At 41.3% G+C, this 23,069-nt stretch overlaps 1 protein-coding gene across 3 annotated transcripts in view; it reads right to left on the bottom strand.

Annotated features, from left to right (window-relative positions):
- Positions 1-23,069, bottom strand: part of TGFBR3 (transforming growth factor beta receptor 3) — a 119,048-nt gene that overhangs the window by 36,974 nt on the left and 59,005 nt on the right. For all 3 annotated transcript variants that reach the window (XM_034064005.1, XM_034064004.1, XM_005153919.4), the window contains one exon: positions 10,949-11,086. In XM_034064005.1, the coding sequence (XP_033919896.1) occupies positions 10,949-11,086 (138 nt within the window). The remainder of the gene's footprint in view (positions 1-10,948; positions 11,087-23,069) is intronic.

Genomic DNA, 23,069 nt, shown 5'->3' with positions numbered 1-23,069 from the left:
CTGTGGTAGTTCAGGACATCAGCTACCTGCCAGATGTGCCAAATGGTGTAAGTTACTACTCCCCAGAAAAAAACAACTCTCAGAACCATCTCTGAGTTGTCTCACATACATACAGTGGTGAAGGTGAACACTGCACACACTCAAAACAGCGTCTTCTGTTTCCTATTTTACCTACTTCCTTCTCTCCTTTTAAATGTTTATTGCTTTTTGTTTTCTTTGAGCCTGATCCAAGTGGGATATTTACTTTGTTTTATGACATTTTAAGTATTTAATATAGCTATAATTCAGAACCCCCAAGTAGGAAGAAGTAGGAAGCAAGTTTGTAATTTAGCCTTGAAACAGAGCTAGGCACCTTCGGGAGATAACTCATTATACAAAGTTATGTGCCCATGGCTACACAGCATAAACCAATCCCTCCCCTTACAGCAACGACTACACCACTACCCATCAAGTCCCCTCCAGCACAAGGGACCAACAAAGCCACCCATAAAGCCAAGACAGAAGCAAAGCAGCCCCCATAAAGCCAAGCAGAAGAAAAGCAGCCCCCTTTGTAGTTTTATCTGAGCTATACGGTATCAGATCTCTGGCAAAACGTGTAGGAGAGGAGTAAGTCTGCTCAGAATGAAACTCTAAAACTTGAACCAACTTGCACAGTGGCCAACATGGGCTTCAGACTCAGCTGGTGGTTTTTGTTAATGTACTTTGATGTGTTTTAGTCCCCTTACAGAGGAAAAGTAAAGTCACGGATGGAGAAATATCAGGTATTTGGGAACTCAAAAATATATCCTTTTATGTTCATAAACCTACATTCAACATTCAGTAATCATCAAGAGAACAATTCTCTTTGGTAAGTGACTAAGAAACATGCTGCTTTTGAAATGACATGTAACATTCATGAATCATCTATCAGCTTTGCATGGACCTTACCAGCCACAGAGGTGTGATGCTTTCATGCAGCAGCAAAGCTTTTAATTTTCAGTTTAGTGTTCTCAAGACCACATACAGTCATAACGAAATTCTACTTCCAGTTTTCAAAAGCAAACACATAAAAGCAGCAGCATTATCCTAGTTATATTTTAGATTTTAATTCTACTTCTAGAAGATGCTCAACTACAAAAGATGTTGTTAGGAATTAAGGCTGCTCAACACTTCCTCAGGATGAAAGCAGAACCTTGTGGGATCAGACTCTTGTACATCTTTATGCACCTACAAAGAAGATCCTGGGATTTTCAAACAAAGCTGAAACAGTGCCAAAACAAGTGCAATGTTCAAAACCCCCACGGAACAGTTACTAGAATGATACAAAGGAAACAAGAAAGAAAACAAGTTCATGTAAAAGGGAAATCTGTTCCCAAAGTTTAGGCTCAGGAGAGATTTATTAATTGCACACAGGTAATTGTCCACTCATCTCACATTAATCTAACAACATCTTCATGAACTCAATGTAACACTCATTTGATCTGAACAAAATAGTGTAGCAGAGGCCTTTGCAGGGATTGTTTCAAGTTAGATTCAATGTAGTGGAAGAAAAGAAGGGGAGAGTAAAAGCGTATCTATGCAACTGCAGCTATACTTTCCACTGGAATTGGTGACTCAGTAACACAACCTGTTGTGATTTATTATCTCCACGTCACTAACACCAATAGCCTGCCAGAATCTGCTGCTTGCCTCTGTAAACTTCCACTAGCTAAAACCCCTGTTTACTGAAACAAGCAGAGAAGGGAAGGAGCCATGACCATACAGAGAAGACCACCACAGACACCTGTTCTGGGCCTTTCAGGCTCCTGCACTATGGATCTGCAAACACATCTCAACTACAAAATGCCTAAATGTTGTTTCTTTCCTCACTTTTGCAGCCTGGTTTAACTTAAAACCCAAGTCTTCCTATCTATCAGCCTCCCTTACTCTGAAAGTGTGAGCTCCTAGAGGAACTGTGAGAGGGAGCACTGAGGATCAGTGGCGGCAGTGAGAAACACCGGCATACTCCTAACACAAAGTTTTGGTTGGAGTGGTGACCCATGAAGACAGCCTGCTCCTGATGCTGAAAGAAACACCAAGCAATAAAGCCTGAGTTTTGAAAGATGGTTTGAACCATCTGGGACAGGAAAAGATCTAGTAAGAACTAGGTGACACTCTTAACAAACCAGGCTGCAGAAAGTACAGGACTTAAAAGCCACAAGAAAGGAGAATCTAAAGCACACAGACCTGTGCCTTCCTTCTTCTGAAATTTACTGGCAAGTTGGTATTTTTGCAATATTTCTGTCCAAGCTGAAGTGCTTCCAGTGAAAGCAGAGGACACCAAGGCATCATAAAATTTCCCTATTTTGGGACATCACATACCACATATAGACATTTTTTACCATACACTGCCTATTTGCTTCATGTACTGTGTATCTTGCTTCCTAAGCCAGAAATATCACTCTCTTCTGGAATGCCTTCCTGAAGAAAGCTTTGAATAAAAATAAAAGTAGAAAAAAAACACAAAAAAACCCCAACCAACCAAAAGAAGAAAAACAGATATTTAAAGATGCCTCACTAGGGTTATTGTACTCAAACTCCTTTTACTGAATGCAAGCAATGCATCACTTTCAAACATGGATTTACCACCCTGTCACATTCTGACATCCCTATTTCTGAGAAAATCCTTCCACTCTACTGCCAAGACCTTCAGAACAACCGCCATACATAGCCTGAGGTCCCCCCGATATTCTGGGGAGTAAGCCAGTTATACAGACTTTAGAGAAGCAAGATCCCTGCAAGATCCGCACGGGTGGTGAACCAGACCAGGAGACAAAGTCTCCAAGGAAATTGCCTATTGTGAAAAGCACTGTAAGAGCTACTGTTTATTAAATGTTGCTTTTAATTAGACACTTCATGTTATTTTCACACTCTTTGAAAAGGCAAGGAAATGGTGTGGGGAGGGTGACGGGGAATATCAACTCTGCCAAGTGAAAAAGGGCAACTACAGGATTACTTCCAGCTCCTGTGTAGAAGCAGGATGAACATCTACAAAAAAAAAAACAAAACCAGACCCAGGTTTCTATAGGAATGTAAAAGTCCTTTTAAATTCCTCTTCAAACTTTTACACAACACTGAAAATCTCCTGCTTTTACTTTGAATAGTGAAAGGTCAGTTTTTATACCAAATTTATCACTAGTCATGCATTTCCTATCCTTCCTCACTCTTCTCCTAGCAGAGCACTCTGTTCGCATCTGGGTCTGTTTAACCAGTGATTGGAAATTTAGCCTCCTGATTTCCCGTTAAATACTAGGCACAGGAAAACAAATAGCACTTGTTTTTCAGTGAGTTTTGTCAATCATCCAAAATCTAGTGCAAACCATAGAACAGCCTGTGGTTTGGTGGCAGGGACCCAAAATATGTGAACCATATTTTCATTAAATGAAAAGAATAAACCAGCTATTGGCTGAAGTAATAAGAACATGGCCTTTTTCTTCTTATAAATACAGAAATAACTAATAATTAAACTCTTAATTTTATCACTTACTCTTTTTTAAAGCTTTTTTCTTTTCACATCTCAAGCCAAGAGCATGTGACCTGGTTTTGCAGTTATCATTAATGCTTTTGCTTCTTCCATTTTACTAACTTAATACACACATTCATTCCTATTAAAGGGGTTCTTGTAAGTAAGGTTATTTGCTTGCATAACTTACTCATTCAATCATCTGAAAAACTAACTCAGAGAAAGAGCTGAAGCATCACATCTTGAATCAAATATTATATAATATCACATACGTTAAAGGGGTTTTAAAATTTAACACTGATTTCTGTCAGGAAATCACAAAGGATTGGGTCCTTAATTCTCACTGACTTCATTCTCACTACTTTCACTTGCCCAGTAAAGACATTCCTAGGTTAGAAAAGCAATAGAGAAGGCTACCAAATCTAAATTAAAACTAAAAAATATCACTAGCAGCACCCATAAACCCCTCTTTCTGGGTAGTTACATTAAATTGCTGGTTTTCTGCCAGGACATGTTCACAATAAATTGCTTTAGGGAAGGAGAGAAATAACGACTTGATGGAAAGGGAGGAAATTACTTTGTTATATGAAAACTTCAAAGTGTGGTGGTGGGAGATATCTGGTAAGGTTTTTCTGTAAGACTGACCTGCAAAAAGATCACAGGTAAAAGCATTTTCTACAGGTGCTACCTCACTTATGTAAAACTGCAATCTGCTGGAATCTAAACATCCTTCAACTTCCTCTCCCACTCCCATTTTAGGTTATAAATTTGGCATTTATTTCCAGCTGAGAAAAAAAAATTAAAAAATTATATATTATATATATTATATATTATGTATATTTTATATATTATATATATTAAAATACATATATATATTTAGCACAGATATTAAGTGTTCCCCCCTTGCTGAACTGATCAGATCTTCCCACCCATGCACTGCTCTTCTGAGTGACATGAAGACCAAAGTCCAGGCCAGGAACACCTCAACAGAAAATGCCGAGTCCCAAACTGTTGAATTTTTGAGATATGTAAAAAATATCCAACCAGACTAATATGACTCTATATACCAGTAATCAAACGTGATTTTCAATACTTAGGTCAGGTGGAGCTCATGCACTAATCCATTTCAGGTGTTTTTGTACTGAAATGCCATAACACTTTAGGTATATTTATTTTTAACACAATGAGACTTACTTTACTAAAATCACAATAATTTTCCCAGCACCACCTACTTAACCCATCAAGATATATATAACTCACACAGAGTCTGAAAATAACCCTGTCTATGCCAAATGTATAAAACCACACCACATACTCACTATACATTCACTTTTCTCCAACACACATATAGAAATTTAAATCAGGTTTTTATCAAGATGCCAATACTTAAGAATATTCACTATCATTTTTTCTGGTTTACAGATGGGGAAAGGACCCTGAGGAGCAAAATTACAATACAGTAAGGCAATAGGCTTTAATTTGACTGACAGTTTGCTCCACTCTGAGGTTTAGGTACCAACAGACAATTTGTGAAAATGAAACTGTGAGCTGTGTCCATGAATCATAGAATCATAGAATAGTTAGGATTGGAAAGGACCTCAAGATCATCTAGTTCCAACCCCCCTGCCATGGGCAGGGACACCTCACACTAAACCATATCATCCAAGGCTTCATCCAACCTGGTCTTGAACACTGCCAGGGATGGAGCATTCATTACCTCCCTGGGCAACCCATTCCAGTACCTCACCACCCTAACAGTAAAGAATTTCTTCCTTATATCCAGTCTAAACCCCTGCTGTTTAAGTTTCAACCCGTTACCCCTTGTCCTATCACTACAGTCCCTAATGAATAGTCCCTCCCCAGCATCCCTGTAGGCCCCCTTCAGATACTGGAAGGCTGCTATGAGGTCTCCACGCAGCCTTCTCTTCTCCAGGCTGAACAGCCCCAACTTTCTCAGCCTGTCTTCATATGGGAGGTGCTCCAGTCCCCTGATCATCCTTGTGGCCTCCTCTGGACTTGTTCTAACAGTACCATGTCCTTTCTATGTTGAGGACACCAGAACTGCACACAGTACTCCAAGTGAGGTCTCACGAGAGCAGAGTAGAGGGGCAGGATCACCTCCTTCGACCTGCTGGTCACGCTCCTTTTGATGCAGCCCAGGACACGGTTGGCTTTCTGGGCTGTGAGTGCACACTGAAGCCAGCTCATGTTCATTTTCTCATTGACCAACACCCCCAAGTCCTTCTCCGCAGGACTACCATGTATTTCCTTTTTGCCCAACCTGTAGCTGTGCCTGGGATTGCTCCCACCCAGGTTTAGGACCTTGCACTTGTCATGCTTAAACTTCATGAGGTTGGCATCAGCCCACCTCACAGGTGCGTCAAGGTCCCTCTGAATGTCATTCCTTCCCTCTAGCGTATCAACAGAACCACACAGCTTGGTGTCATCGGCAAACTTGCTGAGGGCACACTCAATTCCATTGTCCATGTCAGCGACAAAGATATTAAACAAGACCGGTCCCAACACCGATCCCTGAGGGACACCACTTGTTACTGGTCTCCAGCCGGACATTGAACCGTTGACCACAACTCTTTGAGTGCGACCATCCAGCCAGTTCTTTATCCACCGAGTGGTCCACCTATCAAATTGATGTCTCTCCAATTTAGAGACAAGGATGTCATGTGGAACAGTGTCGAACGCTTTGCACAAGTCCAGATAGATGACGTCAACTGCTCCACCCCTGCCCATCACTTTTGTAGCTGCGTCATAGAAGGCCACCAAATTGGTCAGGCAGGATTTTCCCCTAGTAAAGCCATTCCCCTAGTAAAACACCAAGCACCTTGTTGTTTTTCATGTGCCCTAGCATGCCTTCCAAGAGAATCTGCTCCCAAACTTTGCCAGGCACAGAGGTGAGACTGACTGCTCTGTAATTCCCAGGGTCATCCATTTTCCCCTTCTTGAAAATGGGGGTTATATTTCCCTTTTCCCAGTCATCAGGAACTTCACCTGTCTGCCATGATTTTTCAAATATGATGGCCAGTGGCTTTGCAACTTCATTCGCCAGCTCCTTCAGGACCCGCGGATGGATTTCATCAGGTCCCATGGAGTTGTGTACGTTCAGGTTCTTAAGATGGTCTCGAACCAGATCCTCTTGTACAGTGGGCCCAAGGTCTAAGTTTTCACAGTCCCTGCGTCTGCCCTCCAAGACTCGGGTGCTGCGGTCAGAGCCTTTGCCAGTGAAGACCGAGGCAAAGAAGCCATTCAGAACCTCAGCCTTCTCCAAGTGCTGTGTAGGCAGTTCTCCCAAAAGCTTCCAGAGGGGGCCTACATTGTCCTTAGTCTGTTTTTTAGCCGCTACATACCTATAAAATCCCTTCCTATTATCTTTAACATCCCTTGCCAAGTTTAGCTCCAATTGGGCCTTAGCTTTCCTAACTTGGTCCCTAACTACCCGGACAACATCCCTGTATTCATCCCAGGCCACCTGTCCTTGCTTCCACCTTTTATAAGCCTCTTTTTTCTTGTGAATTTTTCTCAGCAGCTCCTTATCCATCCAAGGAGGTCTCCTGGCCCTCCTGCTGCACTTCCTTCTAGTTGGGATGCAGATAAAGCACATGCCAAGCCACTGTGCTAGGTTAAGCTATGTTCCTCACATGATGAATATAAGTACAAAACCACATTTATACACCGAATTCATATTTTTTTTGTACTGAGAAGCATTTAACAAGGAGGTATTTTGTGCTTTCCTCTACACTATAACTATATGCCCAAATGCTGGATTTTCACCCCCATTCATTTTAAACTGCCTAATGGAGGACCAGACTCAAGGCAAAAATCCAAGCTTGAACTGTATGATAAGAAGTTAAACTCCAGCCCAACTCAGTAGTAGTGTATTTTCCTGGTCTTTAGAATATGTGCTGACACAAGCTTTAAATCTTTTAATCCTTTCCTTTAAATAGAGCTTTAGTGGAAACTCAAACAATGAATTCACAGAGCAAAAGCAGCAGACCATCCTCCTAATGAGGACACAGAGCCCTAACTCTATCCTCTACTCCAATATAAGCACCATTAAAGCTCAGTGTGCCCTAGTTTCTCCACCTATACAGTGGTACTAACAGCACTTAACAGAGTGCTCCAGTTCATTATCTGCTCATATCCTGAAGTTACCTTCTTTGTTAGAAATAACCTTGGATCTTCTAGCACAGCTAATCTGTATTTTTGTGTACTGATTTATTCAAAACACACCTCCCTGTAACAGTATAAGGACTTTATTATGATGCTTTAAAGGGAAAAAAAGAGTAGCTAGCAATAAAAAGAAATAACCAGCTGAGACTTCACTAATGGTTACATGATTCTTTAACAGCAAACCCTGACCTGGCTCCAGGGTTGCTGTCTTTGTCAGCAGTAAGTCCCAGAAGTTGCCATTTAAACCTCTTTACTTATCTTTCTAACTAGGGATCCATCAATGAACTGGTGCAATTCATACTTTACATACAGTGTATTAATAAAATTGTGAATGAATGTATTGTATGCAAAGTCTGAAAGAGAAGCTGGAAAGTCAATGATTATTCTGCCCGAGGCTTCCATAGAGACAGACACAATAGTTATGACATTCCTATGGTATGTGTGACACAGATTTCTGTTCTGGGCAGAGAATTTGTGGGCATTAAAAAAGGTTTTTAAATTTGAAATCTTTTCTGATTCAAAACACTCTGCTCTCTGGCTTGGCTATACATTTAAGGAGAAAGAGCAGGACAGAGCTGCAGAAGTACATGGATAAGCCAAGTATTTTCAAACTAGGGCCAAGGCAGCAAGCTCTGTTCTTCAGCCCTTGGAGCTGTTATTTACACACCAAGGCCGCAAAACTACAGCCACTTCTTTCTTTTCAGCATATTGCACTCACCCACAGGTGCTGCTAGGACTTCCTTAGCATTTCCCATGTTTTCTGTGCTCTTTTCTTAAAAAAACTTTTAGGAAAACAATGCATTTGTCCCTGTGGAAAACCTATGGGTAATCACTACAGTTGAAGTTGTTCAGTCTGTAACCTTATAGCCTATCATCCCAGCCACACTAGCTACTGAGAAACTGGTACATGAAAAGCAGGAAACTGATGGGCTCCTGATAACAGACTGAAGTTAGCATATGCTTGCAGCTAAGAGAGCATACAGAGAATTCAGTTCTGTGGCAATAGCGGATGAAGGACTAAACTGGGAGAGGTAATGGTGGATCAGTACCCTGGCATTTTTTGTTCAAGCTCTTTACAGAAAAGAAAAGAAACCTTAACACAGTGGAAGGAAGACTACATAGAATCATATGGCACTTGAAAAGATCCAAAATTGTTATGGACAAAATTGTTATTCAGTTGTTTAAACATGATTAGGGATGGGTCAACATTCAGAGCCAGTTCACTCCTTGCAATGGAAAGGTGAGCTCCCTGTTCATATCTGCACAGTTTATATGGGAAGCAGTGCTATCCTACCACCACAAGCATGTGCTGGGAGGATGGATGAAGTACCATGACTTTCAGCCCTTACTATGGCCAGCAGAGCATAAGAGGCTGGAGTACTGAGAGGAGTTACAGGAGTCCCACCAAAGAACCAAACCTGTAGAATCTACCTGAGAGACAGTCCTCCTTCCTGCAGCATCAGGTTTAAACCACTGTGGCAGTTTCTGAGGTCTGACTTCTTGTTTGGCACAGATCATGAGTGCTGCTGCTCACATTTTCAAGCCTGTTTTTGTAACCAGGAGAGCTTGCAACAGTTTTCTGAAGCAAACAGTTAGCTAATGGTACAGTTTGGGCAGACAAGGCCTTAGGCACATTCCTATTGTTCCTGTGCCCTAATGCAGTCTGCTGAAGCCCTGCTGAGCCAAACCAAGCAAGCCCAGCATGATCGCAGCCTGAAACACCAGCACAGTCTGCTGAGCAGAAACGGATGATGGCTTTCAGCGGAGCACCTCTTTGCTTCCAGAGGCAAGGTGAGGGGAGAGGGGAATCCTGGAGGAGGAGAATGAGGAGGAAGAAGTGGAGGAGAGAGGGGGATAGCTAAACAAACTAGCTGATATGGAGTGATGATGTAATAATTGTAGGAGGAGATCTAAACTGGAAGTAGATCCAAGACTTGATTAATTGATGAAAGGTGCTGTTTCTTTTGGCTAGGATAGGAATGAAGACTCTTATAATATTGTTGCTCATCATCTTGTTCCTCAGTCATTTTCTAAGCAGACCTGAACTGTACTGGTTGCATTAAGAACATATACCAGGAATGGTCAATCAACAAAAAGGTAACAGTCAAGAGCCTCTAACACAGTAATGAGAAAACCTAACATTATGAATACCTAAGAAGACAAAAAAAGCAAATGTTCTTTGCACCAATCAGTAACACACTGTACCAAAACCAGGATGGAGTCCTTCAGAGTTCAAAATGTCAAGGATACTTCTACTCATGTACCCTGATGACAGGAAAAAATAAAACAAGCCCAGAAAGCTTCAGGTGTCCAGGAAGCGACAGGACTCTTGGTGCACTTACTGGTGTCACCACTTATTGCAAGTCAACTGAGAGAGTATTGTCCCTTTCCAGTGCACTAATGCTGCAGCACTGTCCATCTTCCCCTGCTGTTGATGCATAAATGGCAGCATCAAGTTCCTATCTGGTACTGCAGAAACAGTCTTGCCTACCACTGTCAGCTGTGCTGGAGGAGCAAAATTAAACCCTATAAGGATATAGCTAAAAATAATCAAGGTTAGTTCTGCAATTAGAATTTAATATAGTGAAAGCTGCAACTTTGATAAAGACAACTCGTGATTAGACATGATGTCACACATTAAAAATTTCATCCAAACAAATTGTCTGTTTCACTACAAATAGCAAACTTGAATGTCCTGGCAAACTGTAAGGACATGATTTACAAATACTAGGTAATATTTGGATCCTACATTATAAGCAGTGCTCCAGTCTTTCTGAGAAATAAAAATTACTTCACTCTGGGCTTAGCTCAGTCAAAAAAAGCTCCATTAGAGAGTAAACCATAATTGTACATATTGAGCTCAATGCATACACATTTCTGTTTTGGTCACAGACCACACAACTAGCGTCCACCCATAGTATTTCCCATTGCTTTAAGACTTTCTGCATTATGGTACTATTAAACTTCTAATCAGGACTGGTAATCTATTATAACCTCACAGCTTTCTGAATTGAAGCAGCTGCTAACTGCACGATATGCACATCCTGAAGAGGCAGGTTTGCTTTCTTTACCTTGAATTCACCTAACAAGGAATTGGTTACTTTTCCCAAACTGCTTTGCCCTAGCACCTAACTGTTCCCCAAAGCCCTACAGTGAAACCTGACCTCCTCTTGTTGGTTTTTTTTAATGTATGCTTGAAAACTTTCCAAATGAATGCCATTAACCAAGTCTTGTGCGACAGTAGCTACGATACAGAGCAGGCAGAGGTCTGTGTGTACTTACAAAGAAAACTCTTCGGATTTCAGGTGCCAATCTTTCTGTTTTCAGCTTCCAGACCAGAGGCAAAGGCGAGTTGAGAAGAAACACCAAAGGCTTCTGGTGAATATGCACTGATGAAATTGGATTCAAATGTAACGTGACCTATAGAGGAACGCATAAATATGTGAATACCTTCTTGCAAGTTTCAAAACCAAAGTGAAATTTGAAAGGTCTTTTTTATATATATTATAGCTTTCAGCATTCAGACCTCATGACTCAAGATTACAGACTAATCTATTTCCCCCAAAAATCAGCCAGCAGAGCACAGATAATACAAAGAATGAAACAGTTAACATTTGTGCTGTATGCTTGCGAGGCACTGCTAAAGTGTTTAAGAAAACCTTGGCAAATGCTGATGAAAAATAGCTTATGCAAAAGGTCAAACCACTAAGCTGAGACTTGGAGAACAAGGAGATAAAAAGAATTGCAAAGCAAACTCTGATTTCTGGTTTCTAGATGGCAGCCTACAAAGCTGGCTTAGAGTACAAACCTCGTCTGCTGATGCTATTAGGGCATAAATCTAACCTGCAAAACAAATAAAATTAAGCAAACAAAAAACAGGAATGACACATCCAGAAACACAAAGCAAGCACTGCACTAATTTGTGGAAGGAACTGCAATAAAAAACCTAACATACACCAGGGAAAGAAAGTGCCTGTCTTCAGGGACTAAACAAATACATGTGGAAAATGATCCTAGGAAAGCGGACATCATAGAAGAGAGGCAACCTGTTAGAAGTGACCTGTAAGCAACCAGTCTGCAGTTGCTGGAAGCCTCTCCTACCTAGGCTCCTTCTGTCCCAGTGCTGTCCTTCTAGAAAGGACAAAACCTAGGGCAGAACCTTAACCAAACACATGACAGAACATCCTGCCAGTGTTCAGCTTAAAACAACTTGTAACTGATATTATACTGGTTTTGCAGTACCTAAGATTTTAAGCAGTCAGCATTTGGCTTTATAGCTCATCCTGATTTACAGGAAAAAGGCTTTAGTGCACAATGTGAAGAAGATCTATCACACAGACTGAGCAGGTAAGCTGATGTCTCAACAGTGGGAGGCAGGTGGGACAATCACAGCTCTGCCTAGGAAAAGTGTAGAGGGAGCAAACAAAGCCACCATTCTGAGTGGCGGCATGCACAAATGAGCACACAGGAAATTCAGAATTCATTTTGTCTCCTGCTAGAGAATTTGAAAGGAAATCTGAGACACAGACGGTGCTAAGAGTTCATTGTATTATTCTTACATAGCAGTAGGCATCAGTTTACTACTTAAAGTAGTGAAACAGGTGTCTAATCCCATAAGTACACCTCTGGGGGCACTGAGGACATCCCTATCTGTTATCCTTATTAAAACTTGCTGGGAAACTGATATTAGAAGAATAATTCTGCATTAGTGCTAAACCCAAACTGCTTTAAAGATGAGGGGCTCCTCCCTTCAGCCAGCAGCCCAGGCAGCAGTAGTCCTGTCTGCAGGAAGGCTGGGCACCACCACCTTCCACCTAAAGAAGCCACTTTCCTCACTGCTTGGCCCAAGCTGTATTTGTGCATTTCCAACAGAAAACATGAAGTACCACAGATTACCACATCCTCCAGGGACCACATTTCTCTCCATTTTCTGCCTCAAAAGAACAGAAGACCTCATTTTAGGTACCTGCAGGGTGTCAGCACTCTGAATGCTAACAGAATGACAAAGACTTCAAATGCCAAAGTCATGACCTTAGCTATAAGAACTGCTTTACAGTATCAGGCTATAAAAAGAAAGACTCCCTAAAAAAATACCTTAGCCTTGGCCACATTGACTACCACCAGTGGTCCACCTTGGCCTCCAATCGGGAGCCTTGGAGACACACTATACATAATGCCATTGTCTCCTTTGAAAACACACACAGAACTAGTCTCAAGGAGAAAAGACGCTGTAGAAAGAATTGCACCTCACCTATACCACCCAAGGAGACCTTTCGCTGTGCTTTTTACAACCACATTTGCCTATCCCACATTGGCCTTTTTCGTCATCAGCGCACTTGTAGTAAGCATGGGTAAAACCCTTCCCAAATCTTCGTGAAGTCAAGCCATGTGATAATAAGAAAGAAGATAACATTATTTGTTTTACAAGGCTTCTACTTTGTTGTTCTGTCTAGAACTAGAGAGATGGAAGTGGAAAGAAAAGGTGTTTAGAACTGCTATTAAATTCATGGCTATTAAAAAGCTTTCAGTAATTCTTGTGGGTTTTCAGCTGTAATCACAGCTAATTAGTAATAAGCTGTTTAAGCTATTAAATATTATTACCTCGTTCTGGGTTAGATTTTCTTATAAAGCAGGAAAAATACTGTAATCTAAGCTGACCAACGCAGCCCAGTTATATCTTTTGCAGTCCTGATCTGGCAAATATGAGATCAATTTTTATTCTGATTAGGGTTTTCTTAGCTCTAAATGGCATAAAGTGCATTCAGCTTAAACTTTTGTGAAGTTTCTAAGAGAAAGTCTACTACACTAAATGGAATAAGTATTAAACACATGCACTCTTAACATATACATCCATTTTCACACCAAATGATAACTGCGTTTCCTAAAGGATACTGATCCTAAAGGTAGTAAATGCTAATGTAACTATTGATGAAATCAGCTGTAATACAGGTTTATGTAAATAGCCAAGAGTAGGAAAACAGTAACAACCCTGTCACTCTGGCCCACATGTACTCAGTTTGGGTTTGCATCCTGGTTGTGTTTTCATTAGAATGTCAAGTCAATGTAAAGAAGCAGCTCCTATTAGAAATCTTTAACATTTCTGCTATTTAAAACCAGAAGTGATACAAGAAATATGACACACTCTGAAAACTTCATCTCAGAAACAGCTAGGCCAAGTCCTTTGGGTAATAAGGAAATGGAGAAGTATCTCAGTTTCAACTAATCTCAGAAAAGTTTATTCAAAGCCAACATCTATCAGACAAGACAGATGTTTTAGACTTCAGGAAGATTTCTGCCTGTTGGTTTGGTCACACAAGAGAGCATGAAGAGCAATCACAGCATCTTAGTGAGGAAATCAGAGACTCTTTGCAACTGGATCTATGATCAGATTTTGTAGCTGCTATTACTTTCTACTTTGGAAATTAAATATGTATATATTACACACATATATGACTATTTCCATACATGCATGGAAATAATCAACAAAGTTTGAGCCATATTCAAAAGTAGCAATGTATCTATCCATGCCTTTGGCTGGAACTGTAGGATAAGTTATATCACACAATGGAATTTTCCTGCATTTCTGCCTGAAATGTGCAGACTGATCCTTAAGAACAGCTTAAGAAATGCTACAGGTCTTGAACACAAAATAAATTAATTTTTCATTAGCAAATTAAGTATCTCTGTGAAAGTTTTCAGAATAAATGTAACTTTGCTCATGAATGAGACGTCAACAAACCATAGAATGTGCAATTCAGATTCCTAGTCCTCGACTTGAGAGATAATATAGTCAACGTGATCATGCTTCTGCAGTAGCCTCTGTCACTGTATTTCTTGGCATATATATTCCCTGTCACTACACTTCTTAGAATAATGAAGTCCTAGCATCAGCTGGTTTTACAGGCAAAAAAAAATAACCCCCAGAGCTGCTCAAAAATGGCTCAGGACCATCCTGGTAATCATATTTTTCATCATTCATTTTTGCTTCAGAGGAGCAGCTGGGCAGTCTTGTCTGAATGTGACTGTTCCCAGTGAGAAGTGACACAAAATTAGCAGACTCCTCAGTGTAATTATTCGCCTGCCTCATATTTATGCTTGTCCCACCCCTGCCTCTTGATGATGCACAACAGTGGTATCTCTTATGGGAGACTTTTTCCTGGCCCTTGGAAAGATTTTCCAGCAAACTGCTGTGGGGAGTTATTAGCATCTTGCCAACAACCTAGTTGCCAGGTATGTGGGTTTTACCTTGTGTAACAGCAGTCAGTGGACTATCACACTTGGTTAAGCTCCCATGCTCTTGCCCTTTTGCTAGCTTCTGCCATGGTTGTCTCCACCCACAGCACTGCAGTGGACGATCTGCAGTGTTATCTCACCAAAACGTCATTTCTGCTGGAGTACCCCCACTGTGGCTCCAGTTAAGCCAGATACTGGCTGAAAGCTAAGTGGTATCCCCTTCCCCTGGCTATCTTTTTGTCTCACCTTAGCTTATGAGCTCTTCAAGGCACATCCTTTCTCAAGTGTCTAGACAGTTCACAACACCTTCTGAACACTCCACAAATTAACAGAAAAGTACTGGATCACTTCAAACCACCAAACAAAATGTTTCTAATTAACAGCAGAAAAGCTAAGTAGAATTTTTATCTTTCTTTTTGTATTTTCACTGGCAGCATCCATATTATTAAATACTTAAGTGAAGCATTGCCCAGAAACTCCATCAGAAACCAGTTGTGTTCAGTGCTGTACATCTGGACATGAAGACATGGTATGAAATTCCGAACTCAATGAACTCTGGTAAAATTCATTATTTTTCTGGAACTCCCATTTAAGCTTTTTTTTTTTAACAGTAAGTATCTAAAAAGGGATATTCTCCATCCATTCTTACAGGTTCAAACAAGCTTATAAAAATATGCACATTTTGTACTTGTCAACAATGTAATGTCTCAAAGTTTTCTGCATCTTAGGCAGTTTGATCAAACAATACCAAAAGAAAATTAAACCAGAGCTATTAAACTGACTAATGCACTTTTAGCTCATCTAGTCCATGTAACAAGCAGTTACTACTGATCTGTCCATGTTGATTTTAAAACATATTAAAGACCAGCACTTTAGCCATGTAGATATCAGCATAACAATGGCACAGGACAATCACAGAATCATAGAATGGTTTGGCTTTGAAAGCACCTTAAGATCATCCAGTGCCAACCTCCCTGCCATGGGCAGGGACACCTCACACTATACCATGGTGCCCAAGGCTCTGTCTAACGTGGCCTTGAACACTGCCAGGGATAGGGTATTTACCACTTCATTGGGCAACCTCTTCCAGGGCCTCACCACCCTCACAGTAAAGAACTTCTTCCATGTATCTAACCTGAACTTTCACTGTTTAAGTTTAAACTCATCATTCCTTGTCCTATCGTTACAGTCCCTAATGGAAAGCCCCTCTCCAACATCCCCGTAGGCCACCTTCAGATCCTGGAAGCTGCTATGAGGTCTCCATGCAGCCTTCTCCAGGCTGAACAGCCCCAACTTTCTCAGCCTCTCTTCATACAGGAGCTGCTCCAGCCCCCTTATCATCTTCATGACATCTCCTCGTCACTTGCTCAATGTCCTTCTTATGTTGAAGACACCAGAACTGCACAGTGCTGCAAATGGGACAGTAAGTCCAACACATGCCTCGCTTCCATAGATGAGCATAGCCAGCACCTCTATTGTGCAATCAACAGTTAAGCCAGACCTTCTGGCAATGTGTCAGCAACAGTCCTCTCAACAAGGCTCAGCTTCAGCAGCTGTTTGTCAGAGCAACCTCCTCTTCCAGACTCACGTCTGCCCTTGCAGCCTCTTCTGGCACACACTCCTCCACGTAATACATGATTAACTTGTGAGGAATATGACAACTTGGTCAGAGGTGAAAAGTAAAGATTAGAGCTATTCTAAAAACATCTCATGACAAACCCTACAAATTCACTTTTAAAAAGCATACCAACAGAAAGCATAGAACTGTAACTAGAACATGAACCACAGAGAAGCTCTGCTGGTTTTTATATAATATGTTTTTCAATGTATGTCATAAAAACTGTAGAAAAATAAAGACCTTTAAAAGATAGTGCATTTCAGAGGTGCCATGTCTATCAAGCCGGCTCTGTCTGCATGTATCCATGCCAGTCACTGCTGTCTGCACAGTCTCCACAGAGTTCTTTTAAGGTCTCTTGCAGCAGCATGGTTAAGGCGGCTGCTGAGGCTCCTCTATCCCCAGGGATCGCAGTTTCATGGAAGGCTGAGTATCACCACAGAAACCAACTACAAAAACAGTCTGCGGGCTCCTGCTCCGTTCCTCTGGTAAAGCAATTTGTACTACGTGAAATGCAAGGGCACAAATGGTGAAAACTGATCAAAGTAAATGCTGCTGGTAAAGTATCATTTTGTTTTGCTGACTTCAAGGCATCAGATCACAGCCTCTGTGTTTTGTTCTAAAAAGATGAAAGTCAAGTGCCAAGGATTCATAAGGCTGAACTAACTATTACAGCGTGAACGGCTTTAGAGAAATTCATAGCACATTTTCCAAAACAGACATTATGAATTTGTGCTAATAAATGTGCACAAAATGTGCTGTGCTGTACTGAATTACACTGCCCAGGCTAGGACACCTGTTCTTTAATAGAGAAAAGTGAATTTTAACTCTCAGATCATATAAACACATTTTCTGACTTAAAAGTGATGCACCTAGGAGGGACCTGTGACTTCTTAATTCACTGCTCAGCTGCAAAGATTAAGGTAATCAGTACAAAGCAGACAAAATACAGAACTGAAATCTGAGGATCTGTGCCCTCTATTAAGTGTTTTCACTCTTTTCATTAATATTTATAAGACAAATTATTCTGATATTGTAGCAGTCAAAAAAACTAACATGAAGAAATGTATCTTCACAGTTCATCACTGTGTAATACCCAATATAAGAGGTTTAGAATTTCTACTGAAATCCACATGAAGAACATAATGTCCATACATTGCTTATAAAAGAAATCAGTCAAGGATTAATCCATGAATCCACTTCCTGTGGTGGGATCTGGTACTGCACTGATTTATAAGAGTTTATCAATTGCTTTAGGAAGGATCACCAGGCCAGTTTTAATTCTAAGATGAAACCAAAAGTGTATTCTTTAGGCAGGCACTGTGAATCCAAAATGGAACACTTCCCTCCTCCCCCTGCCTTGTGTTTTTGCTATGCTCACTGAATATTGTGTTACAGATTTGACAATGAGCCAGCTATAGTAGGTTGCAACGTCCAGCTTTTTGGGAGCCAACAGTTTCTGAGAGAAAGTTTGCTGATTTTTCCAAGAAACACAAAATATGTTCACATGGTGTTACTGCTTGAAGGTACTTTTGCGTAAAGGGTTGCATAGTTGCACTCTTAAATCAAACTATGGTATAAGCCAGTTCCTATAAGCACAAGACCCCTGCCACACTCATTTGCACAGGGCAAGGACCTATTTATTTTTAAAACTTACCCCAGCAATAAGACAGAAGATCTTCAGAACAGCATCACAGAAATAAATATCTCCAGGAAAACAGCAATGCCATTAAAAACAAGCACTCACATCCACACACAGTTACCTTTTCTCCTGCAGAACTTAACACTGTGCCACCCTCACAGCCCTTGCCAGGTGCACTATGCTTCCATCCTTCTGTCAGGCCAGCACTAAAGGATGCTGCTGGGGCAGGGACCAGCCCCTTTGGGAGAACACAGGGGGGCTGCAATGCACAAAGCACATCTGGGGCAGGAAAGCCTTTTCTTTTTGCATTACTGCCAGGATGAGGCATGGTTCAGTCCTCAGGAAGGGGTCTAAGTCCCTGGTAGCAATTATCAGGTGTGTGGAAGACTGAGATTTATTTCCAAGGCTCATGTAACATTCTCATTTTAAAATAAACCCTTTGCTTATTTTATCCTAAATATATGGTTGGAAATGGACTGGTAGTGCCTAGACCTTCTCACCAATACTCTATGAAGAGAATCAGATTGACTAAACGTTGTGGTTTAAAACCAAACCTGCACAGCTCGTTCACTCCTCCCCCCCTTGCTCCCCAGACCCCTGGAGAGTTGGGAAGGAGAATCCAAAGAATGTAGCTCCCACGGGTTGAGATAAGAATGGTTTAATTGCTAAGGTATAAATAACACAAATCATTACTGCCACTACTACTACAAATAATAATGATAAAGCAAACAACAAGTGAAGAGAATACAACACCTCACCAGCCACTGACCCATAACTCACCCCACCCTGCCTGATCGAGCACCGAATGATACCTCCTCCATCCCCCCAGAGCTCCAGCCCTTCCGGGTCTCTCCCAGTTACATCCTGGGTATGACGTGCTATGGTATGGAATACCTCTTTGGCTAGTTTGGGTCAGGTGTCCTGTCTCTCCTTCCTCCCGGCCTCCCCTCCTTCCCTGGCAGAGCATGAGCTCAGAAAAGGCCTTGGACAAACCAAACATTTGAGCAGTAACTCAAAACATACTTGCTATCAGCAACCGTTCTCAGCCCGAAAATCAAAACACAGCACTGCACCAACTACCAAGAAGGAGAAAAATGACTGCTACTGCTCAAACCAGGAGACTAAACAGTAGCTATAGCTCAGTTCTGAAAATCATGGGAAAGATTCACCCCTGGCATAATTCCAAGGAAGCATTAAGCTGGACTGATGTGGTACCATACTACGGCAAATCTGCTGGCGCTTATGATCTACTACCACCCAGAATGGAAAACTGGGCTCCAAAAATTATGCAATGGAACAGAAAGGCTGTTAAGAACTACCCAACTATAAACTACAGCCTATTGCACACTCCTGCACCATGTTTGTGCCAGGATCCACCAACAAACTATCCTGAAGTATACATGATGCTCTCAGAAGGCCACTTTAAAATGAAGATGCATTATTAATGGCTCAGAGCAGAAATGCAGCGTCAGCTTGTGTGTTCAAGGGAAGAACTAAGCAAAGCTCCCTTAACCCTCAGTGAGGACACAGCATCAGCTCTATATTTGGCACATGTTATCCTCAGAGCAAAGCAATGTACTCAGATGTAACAGTACCTTTAACAAAGATCTAAAGTTTACCCTCAGAACCAACCTCAAAACTGACCTGCCCATCCACTGACATGGTAGCTGTGTCCAATAGCCTGGTAAAGAGTCCATTTGAACAAAACACTAATAGCTTGCAGCATATTCAAATGTTGTCTGTAGCTCTTCCTCCAGTCTATGTTCTGGTACCTTTCTAGCCCTAAATATTAAATGACCAAGCTGAGGATTTGTGTAACAGGACGGTATTACAGCGCATTTAGGTATAGACTCCTCACATGGATTTGTAATTCAGCTGCTTCAGACAGACTGAAAAACCCAGCTACAAGTAAAATCTAGTGCTATAACACGGTCAAATACATTATGTGCGAGATGAGTACGGTATAGTACAGTGGCATGTTGTATGACACTAAACATACTGCTCGGTACCTGGCAGTGCTGCCATTTTCAACTGCACCAGTAACAACTTTCTCCTCAAAAGTTTAAGAGTAGGCAACTGTGCTGGCAAGTTTTAACTGGAAATGCAGTGATGGAAGTGCCTATTCAGAAAGCACCACAGCTCACACAGCATCAGACAGTTCATACACAAGTAGTAGCTCTTACACAATGCTATAAAATACCGGTTCTAACTTCATGAAAACATTGGACTGTTTCTGCCCATGGTTAAGTCACATAATTTATCTTAAGGTAAAAATGTAGCCAGTTAATTTCTAGCGTTCCAAAGTTGCTGTTTTAAGCTGGAGCTGCCTAATGCAAGCACCTTATGTTAGATGCTAATCATTTATGGAAATACCTAGGTAATCAAAATATTCAGAGCAAAGCTATTCCTAAAACAAATAACTTGGCAAACTGGCAGGATGGTTACTGAAGTCCTAATTGGCACTAGAAAGTGGTATTAATTTCACAGTAAGAGAATAAGAAAAGTGAAAAAACTTGAGGCTTTATGTAAAGACAGCAGATTGAGAACTCAAAGGGTAATAACTGTATTAGCACAAGTCATATTTAGACTGTGCTACTTATGTGACAATAATCTTAATGGCTGAGGGGGGGTTAGACTGGAGACAAGAAGGCTCAGGGGGGATCTTATCACTCTCTACAACTGTGTGAAAGAAGGAGGTAGTGAGGTGGGCTTGGTCCCTTCTCCCAGGTAACAAGCAATAGAACAAGAGGAAATGACCTCCAGCTGCACCAGGTGAGATGTAGATTGGATATTAGGAATGATTTCTTTCATTGAGAGGGTACTCAGGCACTGGAACAGGCTGCCCAGGGCAGTGCTGGAGCCACCATCCTTGGAAGTATTCACAAACCATGTAGACAAGGCCCTCAATGATATGGGTTAGTGGCTGCCAGGGAACAGTTGGACTTGATGATCTTAAAGGTCTTTTCCAACCTGGTTGATTCTATGATTCTATAATTCAAAAGTATAACTCAAAGAGTTTACTGATAAATTTTACGTAGACATGATACACAGTGTAAACTGTCTACTTAAGTTTTGTTTATCTGAGTAATACAAGATCCATCTTTCCTTGTGTATGTATATATTTCAACCCAGTTTTTACTTCTGCTGTGTTATCTCATGCATTAGATCATTTGGAGAACCAGAATTCTCCTGAAAAGCAAGAGTTTTCAAAACCATCTCTGCACGAATATCTCACCCAGCTCTGACAATCAGAGCTTGAAAGAGTCCAGTGCAGAGCCACAAAGATGATTAAGGGAGTGAAACACCTCCCTTATGAGGAGAGGCTGAGGGAGCTGGGTCTCTTTAGCTTAGAGAAGAGGAGACGGAGGGGTGACCTCATCAGTGTTTACAAATATGTAAAGGGTGGGTGTCAGAATGATGGAGCTAGGTTTTTTTCAGTGATATCCAGTGGTAGGACAAGGGGCAATGGGTGTAAACTGGAGCATAGGAGGTTCTACGTTAACATCAGGAAGAACTTCTTTACTGTGAGAGTAACAGAGCATTGGAACAGGTTGCCCAGGGGGGTTGTGGAGTCTCCTACGTTGGAGATATTCAAGGACCGCCTGGACAAGTTCCTGTGTGATGTACTCTAGGTTACCCTGCTCTTGCAGGGGGGTTGGACTAGATGATCTTTTGAGGTCCCTTCCAACCCTTGGGATTCTGTGATTCTGTGATCTGATCTTCACAGGCCATCTCTGCTGTGGGCAGCTGCAGAACAAGGATGGCCCACAGTGACAGCCCTACAGATCATCAATGGAAAGCCTGTGCCCACCAGAGCAAGGCTGGGGCCACTTCACGCATTCCTCTTGTGACCTAAAATATATGCTCAGGCTCCCAAAGATTAAGCGAAACCATTTGTGCCATCTGCCCTTCCACATGTGCCCTTCCCTGCTCTTGAGACCTAAAACCGTAATGTTTCACTCAGCTTTGCATAAATCATTAGATGTCAATACTGTTCTCATGCCATATAATGAATCCTAAGGGGAAAGTCATCCTTTTATACATTTTGTGGGAAAATCTCTTGTTGGCAAATCTCTTGTTGGCTTTAGATCTTCTTAAGGGCACAGGATCCATTCCTGTAAGCCACAAGTACAGTGTCTCCCCTACTGTTCTTAAATGGCCTATTCACAAAACGGTATCACATCAGACTAAGTTTTACTTTAACAATTAAGGCAGCAGACTCATGTGAAAAGCCAACATTTTCCCAGACAATTCTGCACTTATGTGTAGATATATTGCACATCTGTGCTTTTCTTTGGTCTATCAGATGAGCTGCAATGTAAGTTTAATTTTATACTCCTTTTCCTTTCTCCCATCCCCATACTGTTACCAGATAACATAGCACCCAACACCTTGAAAAAAACAAAGGTGGGGAGGGAAGGATTTAACCACTAAATTGAGGGATATATAGGTACGTACTAAAGAGCAGCTTCTATCCCAAAGAAAATGTTTCTTAAACTGACAGGTGGAAGACAGATGACAAACTGCTGCCAGGACCATTTTTCTTAAATGCATTTGGTGCATTCTGAGCAAATCTATACAGGCTTTTCCAGTAACCACAAGATTCCACCACCTGTATTTTTCAGCTGGTTAGATATGTGCTAGCCACCTAATCAGAAATTACATAGCTGCATTAATGTGTTGATACTGTGGTGGTACATCTTGCCTCCCAACAGGTCTCATTAATCAGAGTATGATACTAACTGTGGGTTCAAAGACTCAGCATTAGCACCATCTCATCTCTGCCAGTAGACACAGTAAGTTCACAGTTCTCTCAACTGCAGAACAACACGCAGATGTAACAGAGCACATGGTGTCACAAGAACATCACAGAAAAAATGGAATCTGAATACAGAATTATCCAAGTCTCAGGG

This window comes from Melopsittacus undulatus, chromosome 6, assembly GCF_012275295.1.
Source record: "Melopsittacus undulatus isolate bMelUnd1 chromosome 6, bMelUnd1.mat.Z, whole genome shotgun sequence".
Lineage (NCBI taxonomy): Eukaryota > Metazoa > Chordata > Aves > Psittaciformes > Psittaculidae > Melopsittacus > Melopsittacus undulatus.
Note: the sequence above shows the minus strand (reverse complement) of the source record. Positions and strands in the feature narration are given on the sequence as shown.